The sequence below is a fragment of the Pinus tabuliformis genome, chromosome X, assembly GCF_031772625.1.
Source record: "Pinus tabuliformis cultivar Carrire ecotype Pingquan chromosome X, CPIR1, whole genome shotgun sequence".
Classification (NCBI taxonomy): domain Eukaryota; kingdom Viridiplantae; phylum Streptophyta; class Pinopsida; order Pinales; family Pinaceae; genus Pinus; species Pinus tabuliformis.
In genome coordinates, this window is record NC_142308.1 from 1,723,376,221 (window position 1) to 1,723,403,818 (window position 27,598).

Genomic DNA, 27,598 nt, shown 5'->3' on the forward strand with positions numbered 1-27,598 from the left:
TCGTTGAAAAGATTGATGGTGTGCCTTAGAGGACTCAGGATGCTCCTAGGTTGGGCTCATACCTACTTGATGGGTTTCTTTGTTTTGAAACCTAGATGAGGATGGTGATCACTTGAGACACTTTGGGAGGCTTAGCATGCCTCTTTTGATGCTAATGACATGGCCTATGGTTGCCATATAACCTATGTAAACCCTAGGAAGGTGACACAGAACTTCTTGATGATGACATTTTGGATGAGATATGACTTGGAGATGCACTCTTTCACTTTGATGAGGTGTCGGAGCACTCTTTGACCCAGTTGTAACTCATTAATTGAGGATGGAGTCATTTTGGAGAACTAATTATCCCACACGTGTTGGAAAATATATCTTTTTATTATGTTTCATTATTATGTAAAGCTACCTATAGGTCGGCTTGTGACCTATTAGCCTTCTTGGATGCTTAAAGCAAACTTCTAGGGATTTTGATTGTTAATTAAGATAGATTTGACTCAATTACCCTCATTTAGATAGAGAGGGGTCAAATTCTATTGGATCATGGTCACAAACACTCACTTGATGTCTCTTAAAAGAGTGTGCACTAGTAATCCTTCTTTCGTCTTAGACATTATGGCTAGATAGAGTGTGAATTGTCCTGGGGAAGATATGTTTTGCATGGAAAAGGCTCTCTATGGATTGATGAAGTGAAAATAGCTTGAATGGTGTAAGTTTAATGCTATTTTCTTCCATTTTGCATAAAATTGCTAAAATTAATGTTTGTCATATGAAATATTAAAAAGTAAAATATCTTTCATGAACTTGTTGAAGATGTAACTACGCTCGGTCTTCATAATTATCATTGTACATGTATCTAAATATATCTCTTGTAAAAGAAAAAGAAAATTAATTATTATTATTTTTCAAGCATGGGTTTCATGTGCAAAGTCAAACTAATTTTTAGTTCAAGCATGTTCTTCATGCTTCTAGGGTTTGTCAAGTCAAAAGAAATAGTGTCATGAGTCAAATCAATGTACTTGAGTCAAAGTCCTATTTGGACTCCTCCACAAGACCAAGTCCACCCAGAGAGACACCTATTCAACCTCATGGAAGGGTATAAATACAGTGCAATTCAAACTCATTTGAAGGATCATCACACACTTCGATTTCTATGCCAAGAAGAGAAACAAAAGGAGCGAAAAAATTCAAGAGAAAGAGAAGTCAAAGGAGAGAGAATGAGAGTTTTTTGTCACATGTTTGAACTATGCCCTAGTTTTTGTCACATGTGCGAAGGTACAAGTCTGCTACAGGGATCGAGAATTTCAAGAAGAGTTGCAAGTCCGAAAATCACAATTTGACCAGATTTGTTGACCATTGACCAACATTGACTTTGTTGAATTTGACTTGGTTAGGGAAGGTTGGAAAGAGGGTTGACTTGGGGCTTGTGGAAGGACTTTGTCTTGGTGTTTGGGTCTTGGAATTCTCACTTTGATCTATTCTATAAGAAGAGAAGATTTATGGGTTTTCCCCTTGGAGGGGTTTTGCCCTGGCTTGGAGCCTATCTTTTGTGTTCATTGTCTTTTTGTGATCTTCATAGTTTATGGTTTTGGTAATTGTTTGATGATCAAAACATAATAAAATTAATAAGAAGCCAACACATAATCACAAGCAATTATCAAGTAAAAGAGAAATCAACCCTAATTGTTGCCCTAGTGATTTCTCAACAAAACTCTTGTTTCTTATTATTTATGCAAAATTTGTCATCAATCCATCAAAGGGACTAGATTTGCAAGCTTTGACCTTAAATCTCCTATATAAGAAAGTCACTAGGGTTTTTAAAGGGCTGAGTAATTTGCAAAGAAAGTCATAGAAGCCAGTGCGAGCATGTCATAAACCCCAGCGTGAGTTGTCAAAGAGGGTTCATTTCAGTTGTCGAAGGTCGGATGTTGGTCCGGATGGCAAAGCGAATATTTTCCAGAGGCAGAGGGAGGTTGGACGGCTCAGTTGGAGCGGAGTAGTAGGCAATGCAAATTATCTAGGCCAAGCAGTGCGAATTCTAGGCAGAGCAAGTTTTCCATTGTGGGGTTCGAGCAGGCCAATGGAGGTCGGATTGATTGCAGAAGGGAGAAACCTTCTCCATTTTATTTTTGCCAAATATCTGTCAGACGACTACTAGTTGGGGATCTAGATTATTTTACTCTTCATATTTTGTTGCATAATAATATAATAAACCCTCATTTGTCGCATCGGTTTTCCCTTCGAGGTTTTTTCAGGGACTTTTTAGTCCAAAATAATTGTGTCAATTTTTATGTGCATGCGCATTTATTTCTTAATCCCTGATTTTACTTCCGCAGCATAATTTTTATTGTGAAAAATTGCAGTGTGATTTATTCATTATTTGTCATATAACAAACAAACTACTAATCAATTAGGAGAATAAATTCCAGTTGCTGCAATTTAAGGAAATTTCACATAGTATCAAAGTAATTTTGATCAGACCAAAGGCTTAGAAGCAAGGGAAGCAAAGTTGCACAAGCCAGCCAAGCAGTGAGAATTGTTGGGCAAGAAAATTGATTTCTAGAGGTAGAGTGCAGGAAAAGTCCGATTTTCCCATAACAAAATTCTAGCAGGTGGTGTGGTTGCCAAAAGCAATTCTGGTGAGGATATCAGTTGATTCGTTGAGCAGATATGAGCGCAAAAGATTTGCAGCCAGGACTACAGTTGTAGATCTACGCTGGGCAGGAAGAGAAAAGCACACAGAGGAGATTTCAAAATTACTCAAAGGGTTTCCACTTTTCAATTTCAGGAGGAGATCTAAGATTTCCAGCGGCAGCAGGCTGAAGCAACCAAATTAATTTGCCAGTGCGAGTTTGCCAGAATAGCCAATTCTAGTTGCATAAGTTGCAATTCGTGTGCTAGTTCTTCAAGAAGGACATCTAGAAGGTAAAGCGAGTAGTCGCAATAAGTAGCTAAAGGTAGTTCATTAACCAAAGAAGGATTTTTGGAGGCAGATCTACACATTCCTAAGGGTGTGTGAGTAGCAGAAGGAAGGTCGAGCAGGAAGGAGAAGGAGATTTCCAAATCCAATATCCAATTTATTCGAGTTTTGCAAAGCTGGCTTCAGCAAGACTCAGGGATCAAGATAGACTTGATGGAGCCTCTAATTTTGGCATCTAGAAAGCCATAATGCAACTTTTGTTAGATGAGCATGGCTTGAAGGAGTTCATGACCAACATCAAGGTAGAGTCGACAAATGCACAGCAGTTGAAAAACTTCAAGAAATAGATGGACAAGACTAAGAGGATGGTCCTAAACGAGGTTCGGGATCACATCCCCCATATTGCAGACAAGATTACTACAAAGGACATGCGGGATGCCATTGTAAAGTTGTACGAGAATCCATCAAAGAATCACAAAATGATTCTCAAGAAGAAGTTGAGGACAACGAAGATGCAGAAAGGTGAGAGCGTAACTTCCTATCTCACCATAATTCAAAAAGTTTGTGATGAGCTGGCGGTTGTAGGGAAGAAACCGAAAGACAAGGAGCTTGTGCGAATAGCTCTAAACTGTTTACCAAGGAATGGCAGACCTTTGTTCAGGAGGTCATTGGACGAGATCAACTTCTAAATTGGGAGCGCCTAAGGAGTGACTTCACACAAGAGGAGCTAAGGCTCAGCTTAATCAAAGGTACTACCACCAGCAACAACAAAGGACCAAAAGCTAAGGAGGAAGAAGAAAGTGTCGCCCTTGCAAGGAAAGGGAAGACGAAGAAGGGTCCTAATCAGGGACAGAACGCAAAAGGAGGCGAGAAGAAGAAAAAGGACCTGTAGAAGGTCAAATGCTTCAGGTGCGGTGGGTTTGGCCACTATGTCACCCAGTGTCCAAAGAGGAAGAAGGAAAAGAAGGGGCAATAGCAAACGACTACTTCAACAAAGATAGATGAGTTGACATAGGATGGAGGAATTTGCATTGATAGCAACTATACCTCCAAAAGGAGGAGGGTGATGCTTCAGAGTTGTAGGATCGGGCAGGGTCCCTGGATGAGCGGCAATAGTTGCAGCATACTCATCACATGGATCATCACACTTGCTACAAGGGCTCACAGTATTCAATAGCAAGATGATTAGTGTCAGCAGCCATAGTCAGATCTTGAGGGACAATGAAAAGCTAATTGCAGTCAGAAACAATTGGGCACAGTCAGGTGCTTAGGAGACAGTGCAAAGCTAGTTGCAGTCATAGGACTCAGGAAGTAGTTGCGGAGACAATTGCAGAGCTAGTGCAAGCGCACAATAGATCTATAGAGATCGAGCTTCAAGTTGTAGTTGCAGGAAGCTCATGTGGTTGGAGGTGGCAGTGTGAATTGCCCAAATGCAGGTTGCAGGAGTAGTTCCAGCCAGAGTGAGACTCCATGTGGGAGTTTCCATCCAATAGATATTTCACAGTTCTGTTTCAGAGGGAGATCAAGTGAGATCAAACTCACTATTGCAGTAGTTGTAACAACAATGCAGTGATAGCAGCAACAGTGTGGGGTCAGAGTTGATTCAACTAAAGATGGTAGCAGGTGGATCAAAGTTTGCGCAATAGCATGATGGACAGTGAGAACTAGTTGTATCACAAATGTCAAACATTAGCAACGTGTTTATTCCAACTATAGCATGTTCCCACAGAGTAGCAGGTTGCAAATATACTCACGAAAGCTCTAGGGAGAGCTAAGTTCGTCTACTTCAGAGAAAAAATGGGTGTCGTGGAGAACACCTTCCTCGCTAAGAGTGAATGTTAGTTTATGGATTGTTTCAGTAACATCAGATAACTATTCTAGCCTTGATTTGTGTCTAAGAGGCTCAGGGACATGAGATCTCCAAAACCCAGAAAAAAAGATCGAGAAAAAACACCTAAAGACCACTCAATTAAATTAATTGATCAATAATTAAAAATGTCAAAGTCTAACTAAAGAAAATTGATTAATTAATGGGAATTAATTGGGGAGATCGACTTGTGCTTTAGAGACTTCCAATAAGTGAATTGGATCAAGTCTAAGATGATCTTAGCCATCAATCACGATTAGATCTTGGTCATTGATGCTTCGGCGAGAGATTATAAGAGCAAGTCGAAGGGATGGAGATAGACACGAGGGAGAGAAAATTAGCTAAGTAAAATCGAGCCACCCAGTTGCAGTGATTCAAAAAGGGCGTAGTTTGAGCCAAGGAGAGAATCAGAGAAAGGGAGCAGCAAGAGGAGGATTCCAAAGAGTTTTCCAGCATTTCTCTAGTGGTAGAGAGGAAGGAGAGAGGAGGTTGATTTATCTGCAGAGAAGGTCACAGATGCCAGTGTGAGTTGTCGGAGAAGGTTTGTTTCAGTTGTCAAAGGTCAAATCTTGGTCTAAAAGGCAGAGCAAATATTTTCTAGAGGCAGAGGGAGGTTGGACACCTCAGTAGGAGTCGAGTAATAGGTAGTGTGAATTATCCAGGCCAAGCAATTCGAATTCCAAGCAAAGCAAGTTTTCCATTGTGGGGTTCAAGCAAGCCAATGGCGGCTGGATTGATTGCAGAAGGGAGAAATCTTCTCCTTTTTATTTTTGCCAATTATTTGTTGGAGGATTGCCAGTTGGGCATCCAGATTATTGTACTCATAATATTTTGTTGCATAATAATAAAATAAACCCTGATTTGCTGCGCTGATTTTCCCTTTGGGCTTTTCCCGAGGACTTTTTAGTCCAAAATAATTGTCAATTTTTATGTGTGTGCATCTATTTCTCAGTTCTTGAATTTACTTCCACAACAAAATTTTATTGCAAAGAATTGCAGTGTGATTTATTCGTTATTTATCGTAAAACAAATAAACTACTAATCAATTAAAAGAATAAATTGCAATTGCTGCAATTTAACAAAATTTCACACCTTTCGATTCCCCTACTACTTTAACTCTTTGGCTCCCATAGCATAGGTAATGATCCAACTAAGAAATCACAGCAACTGGATCTAATCTACTAATCAAGCCCTCTTCGCTACGATTTAGATCTTCTTCCTACTCATCCCTCAATACCTGCTCAATCTGGCATACTTGAGTGTCATACTTCTACTCCTCCTAGGGATAATGTTGCAAACATAGCGAATTCATCCACCAACTTGGAGGACAAATCATCATTTTTTGCCGAAGCTAATGTCTGTCTGCCCTTCTTGTCCTTCTTCCTCTCTAGACACTCACTGACGTAGTGACCAAGTTCACCACATCCGAAGCATTTGACCTTCAACAAGTCCTTCTTTTCTCCCTTTGAGTCTTGTCCCCAGTTGGGACCCTTCTTCACTTTTCCCTTCCCTGCAAGAATGACGTTCTCTTCTTCCTTCCCTTCCTTTAGTCCCTTGCCACTGCTGCTAGTATTACCATCGACAAGACTAAGCCTCAATTCCTCCTGAGTGAAGTCCCTCCACAGGTGTTCTCAGTCTGGTAGCATATCCCATCTAATAATCACCTGAACGAAGGTTCGCCATTCCTTGGTAAACTCATTTAGAGCTATATGCAAAAATTTGTCCTCTACCAACTTTTCTCCAACAATAACAAGTTGATCTCTAATCGACTGAACCTAGTGAGATATGACATTACTCCTTCACCCTTGTTCATTTTTATGGTCCTCAGCTTCTCCTTGAGTATCATCTTCCGACTCTTAGAAGGGTCCTAGTATAGCTTGTTGATGGTGTTTCACATCTCCTTCATTGTAGTCTTTTCTACGATATGTGAAACGATATGGTCTCGTACTCTGTCGAGGGCCATCCTCCTAGCCTTGTCCATGTCCTTCCTGTAATCATGTAACAAGATAGGATCTACTTACAGCAACAATTGTTGTCACAAACTCCTTCAGACCATGTTCATCCAATAGGGATAACATCCAAGCCTTCCAGAAGCCAAAGTTGGAGGCTCCATCTAGTCAATCCTGATCTTTGATTCCTGCTGCAGCCATCTCTAGAAAACTTTATGAACCTCAACATATTGGAGAATTAATGAACTAGGAAATCTCCTTCTCCTTTCGGCAAATTAACTCGGCCTTCTCCTTTGCAGCTCACACTGGAAAATTGCTATTGGGAACTCAACTAGTCTCTGAAACCTTTTCTGAAAATTTGCACTACCTAATGCTTCACTCCTGGACAACTCGCTCTACCTCTGGAATCTCCCCTGACATTGGCACACACACTACTAACCCTAAAACATGCATTGGCTTGACTAGTAGTACAAACTGGCAATTTGTACTACCTCAACTCAACCTCTATTGCTGGAAATTTCGGCTCCCTTTCCTCACACTGGAAAAACTGGAAACCCTCTAAAAAATATTTTTTGGGAAATTCTCTCGAAAAACTCTGTGTGCTTTCTCTTCCTTCCCCCTATTGATATGTCACTTTAAAACCCTTTTGTTGCAAACCTCTGCGGTAGATCTACTCTATGAATCTCTGATTTGCTCACTGGAAGCCCTTTCTAGCACCCTTACTCCCTGTTGTTACTACTATGAGACAATTCGCATTTTTCCTCTAAACTTGACTGGAAATTGAATCTTTGCCTCTGCAATTCGCATTGCCTGGCTAGGCCTGGACAAATTTGGTTTATTGTACTTCATATCTCCCTCTGAAATACACAACCCTTTTTTCCTCTGCTCTATAACCTCTCTAATCCAACTCGCTCTGATACCATGTGAAATTTCCACCATTGCAATAACTAGATATTTATCTCCTACCTTATGCTGATTATTTGTCAACTGCAAATTATTTTATGGCAAATAATGATAATTCACTATTGCAGTCTTCACCAATAAAATATGTTATGGAAGATAAAATACGAAACTGAGAAAATATGCACACGCACACACAATAAAAATGACATCGTTATTTTTAGACAATTGTCCCTAAAAAAACCCCCAAGGCAAAACTAGTTATTGTTCAAGGGCTTTACTAGAATATGTTTGCAGATTTGTTGAAAAATAGAGCTACAACAAAGCAAAATAAAGGCACCATGATCCACCTAGAGGAGAAAAGAAGAAAGATCTACCAAAGGTCATGTGCTTCAGATGTGGTGAGTTGGGTCACTATGTCAACCAATGTCTAAAGAGGAAGAAGGGGAAGCAAACAACAACTTCGACAGAAATTAATGACTTGTCCGCTAGATGGGAGGATGAATTCAACTTATTTGCAGCGTTATCCTCATGAGGAGGAGAATGACACTCCAGTATGCCAGTTTTGGGCAGGATCCGAGGGTGGAGCAGCAAGGAGGGCTTGATCAGTAGATTAGGTCCAGTTTTTGTGTGTTTCTCAGTTGGATCAATACCTTTGCTACAGGAGCCCAAAGTAGTTGTGTAGCAGGGGGATCGAAAGGTCAGCAAGGCGCAATCAGATACTTGAAAGGTCATTGCAGAGCCAGTTGCAATGTGTGCAAGGCATAGTCAAATACTCGAGAGACGATTGCAGAACTAGTTGAAATGACACAGTAGGCAATGTGAATTGGCCAGTTGCACAGAGCAAGGCCAAATTCCAACCAGAGAGATTTCCCAGTTATTTTTAGTGGGAGATCGAGACTCAAAGGGAGTCTAGCTTCTGAGGAAGATGCCCTATGGAAGTTTAAATCTTCACGTTCTGAGAGATCAACACACAGTTGTAGTGATAGCAACAGCGTAAAGGCAATGCAGAAGCGCATGGGCATCAACAGTGTGAGATCAGAGTAGCGCAGTGGTGCACATGATGTTTTAGTTATCCCTGATGAATCAAAGATTGTGTTCAGCATGAATCAATTTGGCTATAGCATGTTCCCACAAACCAACAAGTGGTTGATATACTCACAAAGGCCTTGGGGAGGGCAAAGTTTATCTACTTCAAGGAGCAAATGGGTATAGTGGAGAACACCTTCCTCGCTAAGAGGGAGTGTTAGTTTATGGCAGCAACAAACAGGTGTTCTAGTCCCTATGATGTCTAAGAGACTAAGGAACATTGTTGGACACCTAATCCTAAAGGGTTAGTGTGGAAGCCGGAAAGACTAAGCAGTCCAAGAGACCTTGGGATCTGAATCCCAAGAGTCACCTATTGTACTATAAATGTGTATCTTATGTTAATAAAAAAAATGAATTCACTGATTTATCTTTCATATTGTTTGCTGTCCATGTGTGTTTAACATGGTATCAGAGCCATGATGAGTGGCCTGTTTTCCCTGAGCAACTGGTCTGAGTTGCCTTGAATAGTGCTGACTAGAGCTGGCCTAGTCTTCTATAACGCTCCATTAATTCTGCCATCCCTGCGCTGTACCTGCGCCCTACTCTTCTGAAGCTGCATACCAAATGATGTCAGAGCTGAAACGGTAACGCTGCTCCACCTGCATTTAATTCGCTGCCCCTCTGACCTGAATTCGCTGTGCTCTCTGACTGCCAGAGACTGCGCCCTAACGCCTGTCTCAGCAGTAGCAGGCTGCCACAATAACGCTGCATTGTCCCTGCCATTACTGGATAAGCGTTCAACTTCGATTCGATTCCCATTAGAGTCATCCCCTGCTTGAAACGCATGGTGGTAAGATAGCAACCCTTTCACAATCTCTACGCTTGGCTATCACAGTCCAGTCCAAGTTGAGTCGCTGGAATTGGCTGCCGTTCATTCGACAGAAACTTCAATCTTAACCTCTGCTCCCTCGAGTTGAAACTGGAGTATGTATGGTCGTGTTCCTTTCTCCTTTGGAGTCAAGAATTGTCGATTGGCCTGCAGGGGTCTCGATCCTTTTGTTTGATGACGTGAAGTGGAATTGGTTATTGAGGCTGCTGCTGCGCATCGCTGATACAGTATTGTTCTTCACGTGACAGACCCCCGCAGGGAGTTTATCTCTTTCACTCGAAATTGTAGTCTTGTTGGTTCTATTACGAGTTTGCGGTGTTACATGTTTTGGCTATGGTGCTAAGTGGCACGAGTTTGCTCACTGTTTGCTCAGACATCAATGCTTCCGACATAGATAGACGACGTGGCTTCAATCTCTTTTGCATATTGGGAGTAGATCGTATGGTATGGTATTGTATGTTATGCGGACGAATGCATGTTTATCAGTTTTGTGGGGTTTGAGAAAGAGAAAGAGTTTATACCGGAATATCTCCAAAAAATGAAGCGTTTTCCTATCTCTTTGCCATAAGCCTCAGAGGGTTTTCTCACCAACATTATTTATTATATCGGCTTCCAACCAGTAACCTGTTAAAATCATTTTTCGGTTTTTACGCTTGACAATGACTAATTTTGCAATTCTTTCTTCGGGTTGAATAACTTCTTTGAAATGGATGAACGTCAAGGTGGTGCTGTTAGAACAGTCGAACAAAGGTGCATGCGATGGTGGCCTATGTGAATGTTGGTTATGGTGCGGCGAGCATGGAGATGCTTCTTGAAGGTCGCGTGGAATAGAGGAAGGATTGGAGCTGTGAACGATTTAACGCTGATGCAGTGATTGCAAAAACAGTCCTAGGTTTGCTTGTGTAGAAGCTTATAACGTCAGAAATGGCTTTGTCGGTTGGCTGGCATTTGATGTTGTTGGCCGGTAGTTGCTGGTGCATTCCGTTCCAGATTTCAGCAACATCATTGTCGGTTCCCTAGTGACTCTGTATTTAGCGCTCGAGCATCATCGGCTGTATCGATCAAGTGTTTCATCAAGTTAGTATATGACATAAGGGGTTGTGATTCTTTATTCTGTTTAGAAATCTTAAATTGCTGCAAATTTCCAAAGACAGCATCTGTTTTGCCGTCCATTTCAATTACAGGTAAACAAAGCGTGCAGTTTCTGCGAGCGAAACTAATTTCATTGAGCAGCCCTGTGTTTTGAGCAAATTTCACTCTTTACCTCCAGAATTTTAATGACCACCATGAGTGGTATGGATATGTTGCATTGATTTAAGTTGAATAATTTGCAATAAGTTGTACGTTGAAGTTTTTAAATATTTTTTCAAAGCATATGTAAAGATTGAGTTGCGGAATCACCAAATCGGATCTGGTGATACCAAAACTACAGAGCTCGTCCGCCTCTGACCAGAGCTTGAAGGGTTGAAGTTGTGGAGACCCACATAAAACCATATAATGATAACGAGACATTACTCTATTGGGTACTGCTCTTTGTCTCAGTCTTGAGACTATAAAAGGCGGAACTTCCAAGTTTTTACAGGATTTCAAGGAAAATAAGTCTGGTCCTGACAACAATTTGATTGGTCATTTTGGTGTAGGATTCAATACTACTTCTGTCGTTGCTGACAAGATTGTTGTCTCAACAAAAAAAAAAAAAAGCCCAAAGTCTGATCAGCAGCGTGTGTGGGAAGGAAACCATCAACTGGCTTGTGTTTGGGTTTTGAAATTCATACACTGTTCACCACACCACATTTTTTGACAAGATATGTATTTCCTCCATTAGAAAGACCGAGTGCATACTTTGGTGGTTGATAAATTATTGTTGGAAAGTCGAATGCTTTGTATTTTGTACAAGTCCATATTATCTTTGCTGTAGCAGACTCTTTTAGAGATGCCAAGTTGAATTGGTTAAAATGATTTTGGTGATTGAAGTCGAGGAGTTCTTGCCTGTTTATTTTCAGAAACTTTGTTTCAGTTCTGTGGCTTTAATTTGAGAAGACAGTTGGTTCCAGACCTAAAGCAATCTTTCTAAAGTTGGTTCCTGACCTGCATAGGCCAACTTTGTATTTTCTACAGCGACTTCCATAAAGAATGATCTAGCCCCAAGGCTACAAACTTGTATTTTCTGTGGTTACACTTATCTACAGCCACTGTTCTTCCTAACATTTGCTGAATTTAAAGAACAGAACCTCTGAAAGTCTGGTGATATTTGTATAATTTTGACAGTTTCAAGATATCTCTGGTTGATTTTTCCCTTTAAGCTATAGGGCTCTCTTGTGCAACTTGAAGATATTTAGCAGCTTACATTTTTTGTGGGATTTGGAGATTTTTAAGGTGTAGAAAAATGCCTAAGCTTGAAAGAATATTAGAATTATTGAGAACTCTAATCATGTCCACTGCTAACAGCACAGTCAAAGTTAACAAAGAAACTCTCTTTGACATCCAAACCTCTCTGCAAACTGCACATGAGAATATTGAGTTTTTGCAGCTTGAAACAAAGCTACAGCAGGAAGAATTACACCAGTGGAGTCATCATTCTGAACCTGTTTCTGTTCAGAACAATGAAGCAGACTCCCATAAACAGCAAGTCAATAATGTTACAGTTCATTCAGATAAAGCAGCAGCTGTACATGCAGATGCAGAAACTCAGTCTGCACTTCCCAAGCCCATCATCAGACCTTGGGAACAGCTTGTCCACAACAAGCACAGAACTGGTCTTGGATATGACAAGGACTTGTCCTTTCATATTCCAGACTATGCCAAGCCCATTCAGTTTCAGAGTGCTGGATTCATTTATGACAGTTCACCTGCTCCTCATGACAGTTCAGCTCCAGCTGTTCCAGATTCTGCCCCTCTTCCACAGCAACAACAACAACAACAACAGATTGTGAAATGCCAACACTGTGATCGAGTTGGCCATCTGAAAGATCACTGTTTTGATCTTCATCCATGTGAGCACTGTCATAAAACCAGCCATTCTTCACACAGATGCTTCAGAAACAAACGTCCTGCAAGAACAAAGATTCATCTTGGATGGATCGCTTCTTGGCAATGGGCATCAACAGCCAAGAAGATATTCCAAACACATGTCAGAACTTGTTCCAGAGTATTGAACAGTCTTGCAGTTGAGTTTTCTCCATCTTCTCACCTTGTACCTGACAGGGGGGGAAATGATGGTCATCTACAAGCTTCAAAGTCACATCAAGCGAGCCTGAGCCACAACCTGCCACACCAGTTTCAGAGTTGCAGCCAGAGACAAAGATGCCTGAACATGCCTTCAGTTGGCAATCTGGGACACTTCCTCTAGCAGAAGACTCCAGCTTCTTGCCAGTTTTGGAAGAGTTCCAGGAATTACAGAGTTGTTGGTCATCCTTAAACCATCACAGATTGAGAACACTTCCTCTAGCAGAAGACACCAGCTTCTTGCCAGTATTGGAAGAGTTCCAGGAATTGCATTAAGCATTCCAGAGTTGTTGGTCATCCTTAAACCATCACAGATTGAGAACACTTCCTCTAGCAGAAAACTTCAGTTTCTTGCCAGTTTTGGAAGAGTTCCGGGAACTGCACTAAGCGTTCCAGTGTTGGTGGTCATCCTTAAACCACCGCCCTTTTTTACCAACATTTCATAGAGCACATTCAGCCTAGTGCTGCCATGCATTTTTGCACATTTTGTATTACAGCTCTCTTCTTGGACTCATACATAACCCTTCGGATTAAGGGGGGGAATGTTGGACACCTAATCCTAAAGGGTTAGTGTGGAAGCCGGAAAGACTAAGCAGTCCAAGAGACCTTGGGATCTGAATCCCAAGAGTCACCTATTGTACTATAAATGTGTATCTTATGTTAATAAAAAAAATGAATTCACTGATTTATCTTTCATATTGTTTGCTGTCCATGTGTGTTTAACAAACATGATATCTCCAAAACCCCAAAAAGGTTTCGCAAGAAAAGACTTGGAGACACCTTAACTTAATTAATTAGCCAATAATTAAATATTTCCTAAGTCTAACTTAGGAAAAATTGGTTAATTAAAGAGAATTAATTGGGGAAGTTCGATTTTGCTCTAAAGACTTCCAAAAAAGCTAATTGATGGAGTAAATATGATCTTAGCCAATGGTTGAGATGTGATCGTGGTTGTTGAGACTCTAATGACAGATTATAAGAACAAGATGAAGGGTTTGGAGAAGACATCGAGTGAGTCAAGCAATTCGACTTACCCAGTTGCAATATTCAGCAAGGGCACAATTGAAGCTAGGGAGTGAGTCAGTGATGGGGTTTCAGCAATGAGAATTTACAGAGAAATTCTCAAGAGGTTTCTAGTTTTCCAAAGTCTGGAGAGGAGGCTGAGTTTTCCAGAAAGGAGGTCGTATTCAACTAGTGCGAGTAGCCAATTCCCAGTGCGAGTTGCAGGAGCAGCATATCATTGCCAGTTGTTGGAACATGTGTCGAAAGGAAGAGCGAACTGCTCCATGAGACAAAGGAAGGCAGGACAACTTGCAGGGAAGTGTCCCGAACGTTGTACGAATTATCCTCATCCAACAGTGCACATTTCAGGCAGTAGTGTCAGTTGCCAGATGAGGTGCGACTGGCCAAGAGGAGGCCAAATCGATTTGCTAGATGGAAAAGGGTTTTCCCAGATATTTTCTAGTGAGATAAAATTGTCAGGGCTTTACTAAAAAGGCAAACAGTTGTAATTCTCTATTCGCTGAAGATAATATTACAACCCTCATCTATTGCATTGGTTCTTTGGGGATTTTCCAAGGGCAATTGTCCAAAAATAATAGTGTCAATTTTATTGTGTGTGTGCATACTTTTTCAGTTCCAATACTTTATTTTCTACAGCATTTTTATTTGTGAAGATTGCAGTAGTGGATTGTTCATTATTTGTTGTAATATTAATTTACGGAAGACAAATAAATTGCATAAGTTAAGAGAATAATACCCAGTCACTGCAACCATGGAAATTTCACATTAATGTGGCTTGATTGATATGTTTCTTAACACCATTTAAAGGCGTACTCTCCACTGCATTTACACTTTAATAATAATTGAATAAATTTGCTTTCACAAATTGCATCTATCTAGATATTTATGCTATAGCATGGTGATGAATGTGCCTCAACTGTTTGCAAGCATATTGCTTTCATTGAATGACCACCGTTACATGGATGAGTATAATAATTTGAACGCGTAACTTCCCACAGCACAAAGGGATTTTTGATGGGTGACATGTTTTTCCTGTTTACAATAGTAGTAATGCCCTATGATGTCATACACTGAAATCGCTGGTCATTGTTGGACATTAAATAAACAAGCGCTCCCCGCGTGTTTCAAGACATGTTCTTAACCGCCTCTTGTGGATCCATTAAATCTGGCGATGCGTCCGATTATTAACACCTGCGGGTTTTGGTGAAACGGCAATCGTGATTCCAATAAGTGGTATCAGAGCCAAAGATCTCGAGCTCGAATCACACCTGGATTGCGCTGGAGGGGGGTATTGTTAGACATTGGATAAACCAGTGCTCCCCGCATGTTTCGCAATATTGTGCTTCACCGCCTCTTGTGGATCCATTAACTCTGGCGATGCATCTGTTTACTAACACCTGCAGGTTTTGGTGTAACGACAATCGTGATTCCAACAGTCATGACATGCTCTAGAGTGTAAACACGTATAATCTCAAATATTCTCGCTGTTGGCAAATCTTCTCATTACAAAAAGAAAGTTATCATCGTTGGGAGCATTTAAGTCTGATAAAAGAGTTGTGATACTAATTGAAATATTCATCCTCATTATTAAAATGTTACAATAAGTGATCTCTGTTCATTGTCTCATGAACAACAATAACACTTGGTTGAAGTTAAAGATTATATGACCCATTTTCAGTTACATCAGAAATTTATCTGACATAGACTGTGGAATGATATGAATATCACCCTCAGACTGAAATTCACCTCTATTTCAGACTGAAATTCTATGCCCAGAACTGAAGTATAACCTCTTCACCCCACCACAGTCCATTAAAGGAAAGAGCCAATTAACTAGCCACAGTGAATTTCAGATTTATGTCAAAATTATCTCAGGAAAATAATTTTAACCTATGCACAGCAGAGGTAATGTGACCTGAATGTCATTTTTAGCTAATGTTGACATTAATGTAACCTGAGTGTCTTTTGTGTCTTCTTTGTGTAGCAATATTTGAGTTATGTCAACTGAATGCCATTTCTGTCCAGATTGTATCTCCTTTTTGTGGCCCAAAATTTTCTCTGCGTAACATAAAAACTATTGTTTTCTTCTTTCATATTGACACTGATTTAAGCTTTGGGCAAATTGTTAGATAAATAACTATCACTATTTTAACAAAGCCTGAGAATTTCTAGGAAGTCACCCAAAGAAAACCCTTACAAAATACAAGCGGTGTTCATGTACACTTTATTATCTTATAAATAGAAATGACTATTGTTAATTGGGTTTATCTAGAGTGGTTGGGAGGAATGATTGCTATCTTCTCCACACTGGTTTGGTTCCTGCAAGTAACATGATGAGCTCTGTTGTAATGGTTTCAAGCCTTGTTGTTGAGTTTGAGCAGTTCCTTGAGGACCAAAACATGTATAATCCTCATATTCCATATAAAGATATTTCTCATGGAAAAAAAAGAAACAAATAAATAATGAGTAATGGCCATGTATTAACAATGATGTAATGCCATATTTAGATAAAAATTAAATGAGCAGCAACATGGATAGTGACCTGATATTAAAAACTATCTAAGAAGCCTGAACTTGGAGTTACCTGATACTAGTTTGTCCACCTGTTACAATTAAACCAAATCACTGATGTCAGAATGGCAACACTGGCTATAACCAAAAACACGTGATAAGCAGCATTGCACAAAGTCTAAAAATTATGGCAAACAAAATTGGTAGTTAAACTACCTTTTGCATCCAATAGAATAGAATTACCAAATCCACTGAATATCTCTTTTACTATTTACTATTAGGATGTCGTTTTCCCTTGACACATTTCTATTGTTGTGGACTATAATCCTTTCCCATATGTTTTATTTTCCATTGGAAGCCACAAAAGAAAATTTCTAAATTCTAAATTTGAGATTATTGATCTATCTATAAAACTCATCCAATAATACGCAGAGTCCAAATTATATATAAATGTTAATAGTAAGAACTGCTCTCTTCCTCGTTCCCTACAATGTATAGACTTGCATGATTTTGAGAGTTCAAGGGCTTATCGTTAAATTCATGAAAAATTACATTTTTAAGGAAATTCTAAAGCAAAAAATAATATGGAGAATGTAATGTTCCTTTCCCAAAATTCCTTAAATTCCCATCAAATTTTTAAGTTTTTATTGTAATCTTCAGTGTGAGAATTTGTCAAATCAGCTTTGTTAAATTTGGACAACTAGGTCCAAACTCCATGTTCTGATGCTCAGATTAAGAGGCTAATATTTTTGTTGGATTCCTCTTTCTGAGAGGTGTAAAATCCATATAAAAATAGTCTTAATCCGATAAGCAGAACTTATATTTTGAATTTATTATTCTTAATAAATTATATGTGCAAGGTCAGCCAGTTTTGTAATGTAGGCTCACATGCCCAACAGATGTGTCACACACCCTCATTGATGTATATATATACAGGAAAAGTTGGAGAGAATATAATACACTCACATCTTCCTCTCTCATCCTAAAAGTACGAGCTACCTGGAGGACGAATTTCAGCCACACGTGGGAAGGACAAAGAGGATGTTTCTGCTGCTAGGGTTTCGCAGAAGTTTGACCAGCGTTGAGGGTTGTTGTGACACATGCTGGGCTGGCTGACCAAAGGAGACTTTGCTGGTTGAAGCATCCTGTTGACCGCCGAAACGAACACATACATTTTTCTTGTTTCTGATTTGTCTTCTGTAAGATCTGCTTATATGTTCTATCTGCATTTTGCTTATCTACTTGTATGATTGCTGTGAGAAAAGTGAAATTGCTCTTAGCATAGAACATCTACAAAACTTTACATGGTATCAGAGCTGAGGTGAAGACAAACTCTATCTATTACAATCAGGTTGATGAATCTCTACGCCATTCATGGAAACATATAAATTGGAATAGGCAACAATTACATGAATGTATGTGGATACGCAACAACAGCTTCATGAATATATATACGCACAATGCTGGAATACGTTGGGCATAAAAACGCAGGCAGAAACACTTACGTTGTATCTGCGAACTACGAGGCTTTGAGGGTTTCAGTGGAAGGTTTCTGTGGGTTCATTAATTTTTTGGTTTCTGGTAATGGCGACGAATGGAAGAAATTGAAGATCCAGGAGCTGCGTGATGAACTTTCTAAGAGGGATTCGAACCCCAGCGTTCCCGGTCCTTCGTCGAATGAATGCCCGGGAAATTCTTCAGATCTGCCGGAGAATGCCGTAGGCGAGTGCCCTGAGTCGCATGAAAAGCAGGCCGCTCCTCCGTCAGAAGATACACCAGAAAAATCTGAGGCAGTTAACGTGGAAGCGCCTTCCGGAGACGAAGCATCCCAACTCAAATGTGTCACCAAGAAGTGCGAAGATTCGTTAATGGGAGAGTCGGTGGACCCCGTCGAAGCCGTCACGGCCGTCGTGGCATCCGTGGAGAAGCCGTCAAATGAGGGGGAAGATAACGGAGTTGCTAGCGTTGCAGGGCCTTTACAGTTGTCGGACTTGGAAAAGAAGCACCGGCGTGCTGAGAGGTTTGGCTTGGCGTTACAGTTGTCAGAGGAAGAGAAGCGCAATTCGCGAGCAGCAAGTCATATAATAGCCGCTCGTGGATACACGCATCAACGCAGTCATATAATAGCCGCTCGTGGATACACGCATCAACGCAGTCATATAATAGCCGCTCGGGGATACACGCATCAACGCCGTCATATAATAGCCGCTCGTGGAGGCATATACATGCATCACACGCATGATAAACATTGTGTGCAGCCATTGTAAATACATGGAGCTGCAAGAGGAGCTGCAATCTTGAGTTCTAGCCGTCAAGGGAACACAACATCATAGGTTGTCAAGGGATAGCCGCAATCACAAAAGGAACAACTGCAGTCTAAGGTGGAAGATGAGCCGCAGCAAAACACAGTTAATAAAGAGGCCTTTATATGTTATTCATGAAGACTGTAATACGTTATACGCAGATATGGAAACACCTTAAAAGCTGTTGTAGCCACTATGAGGAATGCTGAGAGCCACAGTCGTGATAATGGAGCCAAAATAAGGGTAATGAAACTACAGTCAAGTCATGAGGAAGCCGCAGGCATTTTCGTTGAAGATCTTGACTGCACCTCATGGGTTTATGGTACAGTCAAGCTAGATCTTGGCTGGAAAACGCAGAAGAAACTTTGGATGAGTATGAGGGCAGAGATCCGCACTGCTAGAAGGTGTATACAGGTTTCGGATGGACACAAGATATCCGTGATAAGGTGTGGCGTAGTATTTTGTATAGGTGCAGGCTTTGATGTCTTTCTCAGAGGTCTGAAACAGCAAGCTCAAAGTCTCAAAAGGACCAGTAAGTCTCAACATTTAAATGATGTACCTATCTCAGATGAATGAAGCATTATAAACTTCAGATAACAACATTCTCAGCACTGTCATAATTCTGGTGAGAACAATTCCGATGGATCTATCTCACAGCAGTCAAGGTATATGTATATCCTCACTCTAGATATTGTGTAGTTTGAGATTGCACTATAGCCTAGCTGCTTTGCTAGGCTGCAAGCCATAGCAAGCAGCTAAGGCTAATACACATATAGTTGTATAATGAAGCATCAAGGAGAGTGTTGCAGCATGATGAAGCAACGAGAAGTTATAATAGCAGCATGATGAGCACATTAGCAGGGTAGAATGATGATGAGTTCAGGAGCAACTCAGTCATCAAAGTTCAACACACTATGATGGTACAGCAAGGTGCTACACAGCAGTGCGGCAAATGATTGAGAGGTAGCTCTATGATAGGTGAAGGAGTCACCTTAGAGAATCATTTGAAGTAATATGTCTTCAACTGATCTCTGCAGATATCAAGAGTCAAAGTGTTGACTTCTATTGTAAATGTATTCTCTCTCTTTTATGTTCTGGGTTTTTGGAGAAGGAGAAAACATAAAATACTGCTGTGTACATTCAAAACCGATGCCCTCATTCCGCTTTGGACTCCAAAACTCCCGAAGAGGTTTTCTCTGGTAAGAAACCTGATGTCTCACATTTTAGAATTTTTGGATGTCCTGTCTATTTTCATGTGCCAAAAGAAAAGAGAAGTAAGCTGGATGCTACTGGGAAGAAAGGAATGTTTGTGGGTTACAGTGAGACTTCTAAGGCATATAGAGTCTATGTACCTGGTCAAAGGGAAGTAGAGATAAGCCATGATGTCACTTTTGACGAAGATGCTTCCCTAAAGAAAGTAGTAGATCTTCCTAGATCTGAAGAAAACCATGAAGAAAAGACCTGGAAATCTGGAAGAACCCCAGGATGAGACTATGCCTGATGTTGAAAGGCCAATGGACCCTATTGATCCTTCCCCTTCTCTAGGAAAGAGGCCATCATGGCTCTGGGACACCCTCGAAGATGCTGAGGGTCATGCTGCCCCAAGGGGAACATTCCGAGAAAGCAAGAAGCCGTGTAGATACCAAGGGTATCTAGCTGCCATGAGTACTATTATACAATCTGAACCTGGATCTTTTGAGGAAGCCATCAAGCATCAAGTCTGGAAGGATGCTATGCATGAAGAATATGAGGCTATTATGAAGAATGATGTTTGGGATGTGGTCCCGAGACCGAAGGACAAATCTATTGTCACCGCTAAATGGCTCTACAAGATTAAACATGGATCTGATGGGAGTGCTGAAAAGTTTAAGGCAAGATTTGTTGCCCGTGGCTTCTCTCAAAAGGAAGGAATTGACTATGACGATATATTTGCACCTGTGGCTCGATATACCACCATCCGATCCATCATAGCCCTTGCTGCTACGCAAGGATGGAGTCTTCATCAGATGGATGTCAAGACCGCTTTTCTGCATGGTGCAATAAAGGAAGAGGTGTATGTAGAACAACCTCTGGGATTTGAAGTTCAAGATCGAAGACACTTATGTCTGCAGGTTGAAGAAAGCCCTCTATAGGTTAAAGCAAGCACCCAGAGCTTGGTATGAGAGGATGGATAGTTACTTGATGAAGCTGGGCTTCACTCGAAGCAATGCTGATCCAAACCTTTACTTTAAGGTTGTGGAAGGAAAGCCTCTCATTCTAGTGCTGTATGTGAACGAACTCTTCCTGACAGGTGATGACCCTCTCATTCATCAATGTAAGAGGGAGCTTGCTGCTGAGTTCGAGATGAAAGACCTAGGACTGATGCACTATTTCCTAGGTCTGGAGGTCTGGCAGAGACCTGGAGAGATTTTCCTTTCTCAAGGAAAGTATATTGTGAAGCTTCTGGAAAGATTTGGGATGGTGGACTGTAAGTCCGTGTCGACACCAATGGAACTCAACTTTAAGAAGTTGAGTGGCAGCGCTGCAGGGCCTATCTTGGTCAATCCTACTGAGTATCGTCAACTCATAGGAGCTTTGATGTTCTTAGTGAACACCCGTCCGGACATATGTTTTGCAGTGAATACTTTGAGTCAACAGATGGTTGTGCCTCATCATTTTCACTGGGTTGGTGCCAAGAATCTTTTGAGATATCTTCGGGGCACGATAAACCATGGGCTGAGATACACTGCCGGGAGTGTGATACTCCGGGGATATACTGATGCCGATTGGGCTGGCAGTGTGGTGGATCGTAAGAGCACATCTGGATGCTGTTTCAATCTTGGTTTTGCTTCGATCTCATGGATGAGCAGGAAGCAGAAGTCGGTGGCTTTGAGCACCGCGGAGGCCGAATACATTGCTGCTAGTATGGCCTGCTGTGAAGCAGTTTGGTTGAGGAAGCTCTTTAGTGAGCTGTTCCAACATGTGCTAGATACCACTGTAATACTCTGTGATAATCAGAGTGGGATTCGTATGACTGAGAATCCTGTGTTCCACGACCGATCCAAGCATATTGATATCAGGTACCACTTTATCCGGGATATGGTACAGCGAGGCGCCGTAAGGCTCGATCATATAGGAACTGATGAGCAGGTCGCGGATATTCTCACTAAGCCCCTGGGGAAGGTCAAGTTCCTAACCTTTCGTGAGAGTCTTGGTGTCGTGGAAAGACCCTATGATGTGGGTCCTGTTGGACGATGAGCTCTGGGAGCTCTGGGGGGCTTTGGGGATAGCTTCTCGGAGCTATAAGCACTCATAATGCTTCTACCCCACCCTTGTGATTATTGAGCTGGTTCGCCACTCATTTAATCTGTGCCCCGTATGCATCCTACCCATTGAGTTCAGGGCTCATGGGAAGTACCTCTCATTTGGCCAATGAGGTGTGGAAAAGCTAGAGACTATTAGCAAAGACTGATGGACGCATCAGAGATTGCCGTACTCTCTATCTAGGATGGCATGGTCCAACCACTTGATCTGGGATCAAGATTTGTGAGGTCTGGGACCTCTGGACTGATTATGTCAGTCAGGGAATGATGTCTTTGTGACTGACCCACTTCTGTTCTGAAATAAAGAAGCCAGCAAAGCAAGTTTCGGCGGGATGACTCACGATGTTAATTGCACTAATAGATGGAGTTCTCCCTAGTTGAGAGGGAGTGTTAAATTTGGACAACTAGGTCCAAACTCCATGTTCTGATGCTCAGATTAAGAGGCTAATATTTTTGTTGGATTCCTCTTTCTGAGAGGTGTAAAATCCATATAAAAATAGTCTTAATCCGATAAGCAGAACTTATATTTTGAATTTATTATTCTTAATAAATTATATGTGCAAGGTCAGCCAGTTTTGTAATGTAGGCTCACATGCCCAACAGATGTGTCACACACCCTCATTGATGTATATATATACAGGAAAAGTTGGAGAGAATATAATACACTCACATCTTCCTCTCTCATCCTAAAAGTACGAGCTACCTGGAGGACGAATTTCAGCCACACATGGGAAGGACAAAGAGGATGTTTCTGCTGCTAGGGTTTCGCAGAAGTTTGACCAGCGTTGAGGGTTGTTGTGACACATGCTGGGCTGGCTGACCAAAGGAGACTTTGCTGGTTGAAGCATCCTGTTGACCGCCGAAACGAACACATACATTTTTCTTGTTTCTGATTTGTCTTCTGTAAGATCTGCTTATATGTTCTATCTGCATTTTGCTTATCTACTTGTATGATTGCTGTGAGAAAAGTGAAATTGCTCTTAGCATAGAACATCTACAAAACTTTACAAGCTTGAGTTATTGCTGTTGTCAGGGTAGTTTAAACTTTAAACTAATGTTTGGGCACAATGAGCAATGGTATAATTCATGTATATATGTATAGATTTTCAGACTTCAAACCAGCACTATAATATCACCACTTTCTCATAAATTGTTCATATGAATGGCACTATTAACAAACAGAAATGCACAGGTACTTCATATTAAATTTGTCAAACATTTATTGAGCAGCTTGAGGACAAATGTGCGGCAAGGTTCTGATTTTTTTTTATTAGAGAGAGCAACAACAGAATTTTAGCACCTGGAAGATGCTCCAGCTGATTCGATAATTCCAATTTGATACTCAAAACAATTACCCAGCTGCTACAAGATTATGCCAATACTGACTCTCTTGGACGCCCAAAGTACAATTTGGTCACCTCAACTAATAAGCTGCTACAGCACCCTTTTTTTAAGCCTCTCTGCCTTGATTATGAACTCGGCCCAAGGGAAATTCTCAAATCTGAAATTCACTGTGCATAGTTAGTTGGCTCTTTCCTTTAATGGATTGTGGTTGATTGAAGAGGTTATACTTCAGTTCTGGGCATAGAATTTCAGTCTGAAATAGGGGTGAATTCTGCCCTCACTTTGCCATTACACCTTATGAAATTGAACCCAAGACAAGCAGTCCCTAAATCCATTCGGACTCTTGAGAATACTACTCGGCCCTCCTTGAAAATAAATGCTTGTAACATATGATTTTGACCTCTTGAATTTACTGTTGGTACACAAATGATTCGGCCTCTAATTTCTGGAAGGAGAATGAATGCTTGGCCTCTCTATATGCGTCCTTCGCTTGGCTTCAAAATAAGGAACTCAGCCTCCTAATCCCTTGTAACACATCCCTGCTTGGAGATAATTTGCGCAGTTCATTAACATGCGGGCCAAATTGTTGGGGCAAAAAATTTGATTTTCGGTTGCAGGGTTGCAAAAAAGTCGAATTGCCCGAGATTGTGATTCCAGCAGTCAGAGGGAGTAGCAGCAGCTCAGATTTTCCCTAAGCATATTTTTGGTTGGACGTAGAGGGTTTTGCTGCAGTTTGCAATAGTAGAATCAGTGTCGGGTGGAAGAGAAAAGCACACACAGTAGAGGGAAATTTCTCCCATGGAACTTCGAGTCTCAGAAGTTCGATTTCTCCAGGCAAATTGGCAATAGCAGCTAGCAGATTTGCACATTCCAGGAGAAAGTGCGAGTAGCAGAGCAGCAACCAAGCAGAGGGAAAGAAGGAGTTTTCGACTTGATCAGAGATGGCCACAGCAGGGCTTAGAGATCAAGATAGGTTGGATGGAGCTTCCAACTATGTCATCTGGAAGGCTAGGATGTCCTTCCTTCTAGATGAATATGGCTTGAAAGCCTACATAGATAATGTGGTGGCAGTTCCCTAGGATGTGGATCAGCTGAAGGAATACAGGAAGGAGATGGCGCGGGCGAAGAGGATGATTTTGGATGGAGTCCGAGATCACATAGTCTCGCATATTTCTAGCAAGAATACTGCCAGGGAAATGTGGGTAGCTCTCTCCACACTATACCAAGGTACTTTTGAGCAGCAGAAGATGTTCCTAGAAGAAAAGCTGAGATGCATCAAGATGTAGAAGGGGGAAGGCATAGATCCCTTTCTCACCAGGATTCAGGAGGTCCGAGACCAGCTTGCAGTTGTTGGGGCAGCGCCTCAACCATCAGAGCTAGTGAGGTTGGCACTAAACAGTGTCTCTGAGGATTGGCAAGTCTTTGTCCAAAGTATATTAGGCAGAGACACGCTACCAAGATGGGACAAAATGTGGGCTGACTTACAACAGGAGGAGTTGAGGGGAGCTCTTCTAAAGAGCTCCATCAGTGGTAGCAGTAGCAGCGGATTGAAGGGTGTGAAGGAGGAGGAGAATGTGGCCCTCGCACCAAAGGGTCCCATGTCAGGGGAAAGGGGAGCAAAAGAAGAAGGAGGAGGACCTATCTAAGGTCAAGTGCTTCAGGTGTGGTGAGTTTGGCCACTACAGTACCCGGTGTCCGCTCAGAAAGAAGGACAAGCAGGAGAAGCAGGACCAGGCAGTAGCACATGCTGAGATAGATGACATCCATACCTCCATGTGTGAGGTGGGGTGACTTGGAGTTGTAGCCCCAAAGAGCTACAGAGATTGGGCAGGGTCCTTCAGGAATCCACCTCATGAATCATTACCTTGCTATGGTGGCCCACAGTATTTAGTAGCAGAATGGATCAATGGCAGTCGATGCAATCAGTACCAGAGTGACAGTTGCAGACTGGTTGTGGTCAGATGTTGAGGAGCCCAGTGCAGTGTTGGCAGCAGAGTAGGTGGCTCAATAGCAAAGTTAGTAGCGGCGCAGATTCTTCAGTGAAAGTGCAGATGCTAGTAGCAGTCAAGGACTCCGGAAACAAATGCATCATGATGATCACAGATGATTCAGTGTTTTGGATGCTTCTCAATTGTAGTTGCAGCAGCAATAGATGAGAGGGAGTTGCAGTGCAGATGCAGTACGGCAGAGTCATCAGCAACACAGATGCAGCATCAAAGTTGTGCAATAGTTGGTGGGCAGTAATGGCCAGACATCAGCAACGTGACAGGAAATGATACAGAGACAGGGTGTTGTGGCAAGATGTGCAACACTAGTGAGAACACAGTCCTCGCTAAGACTGAGTGTTAGTTTCTGTAGCAATGCATATGTCCTAGCAACGAAATTCGGTGGAGGCTAGAATACATGAGATTTCCAAAACCCATAAATCGTTTCTGGAAATTCCACCAATAGATGACTTAATTAGATTATTAACCATTTTTTTAATGTTTTCTAAGTCTAAACTTACGAAAACTAGTTAATTACTCATAATTAATTAATTCAATGTGAGAATTCTCTAGAAACTCACACGGATCAATCCAAAAATGATCTGAGCCATCAATTAAAATTTAATCTTGGTCGTTGGAGTCCCAACAGGAAGATATAAGAATCGATCAATGTGGTGATGGAGAATACACTTGAGACACTTGAGCAGTTTGATTTCTTGGCAGATCGATTTCCAAAGTAGAAGCAGTCAATTGCCAGGCAGAGACAGTGAGGTTGAAGGAGGCATTCCAAATCCAACGAGTGCATTTGCAAAGAGGTAGAAGTGCCACAGAGAGGCTGACATTGGGGCAGCCTAGCGGCCTCTAGAGGAAAGATCGATTCGCTGAGAGGAAGAGACGTCTTCAGTTCCAAAGGCCAGAAAGGAGTCCCAAAGTGTCGAAGAAGCATCTTTCCAGTCAGCAAAAGGCAAAACGACTTCATTAGAGACCAGTCAAAGGATTGGCGTCCAGCAAGTTGCACAGAGCAGCACAGAGGCTGACGCAGATGATCAGAGGGCCGAACTTCTGAAGCGTGTCGTGCCGCAAGTTTGCCTGTGGGGTGAGGAAAATTCCTCGCTAGATTTTTGCTAGTATTTTTCTCTGTAGGATTGCCAAATTTTGGCATCTAGTTGTACTCATAATTTCTTATTGTTGCTTAATAATTAAACCTCAACTGTTGCATCAATTTTCCCAAGTGGTGTTTTCCGGGGACTTTGTCCAAAAATTATTGTGTTATTTTTATGTGTGTGTGCTAGCATTTCTCAGTTTCCAGCACATTATTTTTTCCGCAGTATTTTGTTTGTGAAGGTTGCAGTGTATTTATTTCGATATTTGTCGTAGCAAATAAATTGCTAATTAATTAACAATTAGGAGAAATAATATCAGTTGTGGAAATAGGATTCTAGTACCGGAATTTTCACAAAAAGAGCTTCTCGTAACCAGGGACCATATGCTAACAATACATCAAAGAAAATTTGAGGCCTTAAATGGCCCTCATAAGGAAAATAATAAAGTAATAGTTAAAATAATAATATTAGAGTTATGAATTTTCAAAGGGCAAGAAATTTTGAAAAGATAAAACTACCTTTTTATTATGTTTTCGACTTTCCACCTTATAGATTTACCCAAATTTCAATTGTAGGAACTCGCATCCAAAGAGCACGCACTCTGCATATTTTTGATAGACCCACAATGAGATAAATTAAAAATACATGAAAAAATGTGTTCATTTTTTCATGTATTTTCAATTTATCTCACTATGAGCCATGCAGAATTTACTTCCACGTCCAAAAAGTGCCTACACTTAAAATTTGAGTAAATTGATAAGGAAATAAATCGAAAATACAATTTAAAGAAGTAGTTCCTTTTTCCTTTCCCTGCAAAAATAGTTACCCTTATGGTTGACATCATCATCTTGAATCCTATAGGTTCTTTTAAATCTTATGTTGATAGAACATTTTTTCTTTTGGGGCTAACTTTTATGTGATATTTGTTGCACTCAATTTGTCAAAGTTCCAAGGAAGCGGAAGTGCCAAAAATTTTCAACAAGATCGATTAATCTATCAGCAATTTACATGTCATTGTACACCTATTCTGCAAGTTATGTAATGTAAATGATCCTAGTAGGACCTTGAGTATATGTAACAAACTAGGTAAGCCTATGATTTTGATGACGAATTTCATCTTAGGAGGTATTTTAATAAATCAAGTACAATAATGTTTAAGGATACAACCCTAGATGAAGACACCAATCTTCAATCAACCAGGCTCTGACCTGTATGGTGCCAAGCTCTAACTTGGTCTTTATGAGGCTCCAACCC

General features: G+C 41.1%; 1 protein-coding gene across 1 annotated transcript in view; it reads right to left on the reverse strand.

Annotated features, from left to right (window-relative positions):
* The window catches only part of LOC149146657 (ADP-ribosylation factor 1), a 100,801-nt gene that overhangs the window by 23,266 nt on the left and 49,937 nt on the right, over positions 1–27,598 (reverse strand). The window contains exon 4 of the mRNA XM_089453255.1: positions 16,381–16,399. Coding sequence (XP_089309381.1) covers positions 16,381–16,399 — 19 coding nt within the window. The remainder of the gene's footprint in view (positions 1–16,380; positions 16,400–27,598) is intronic.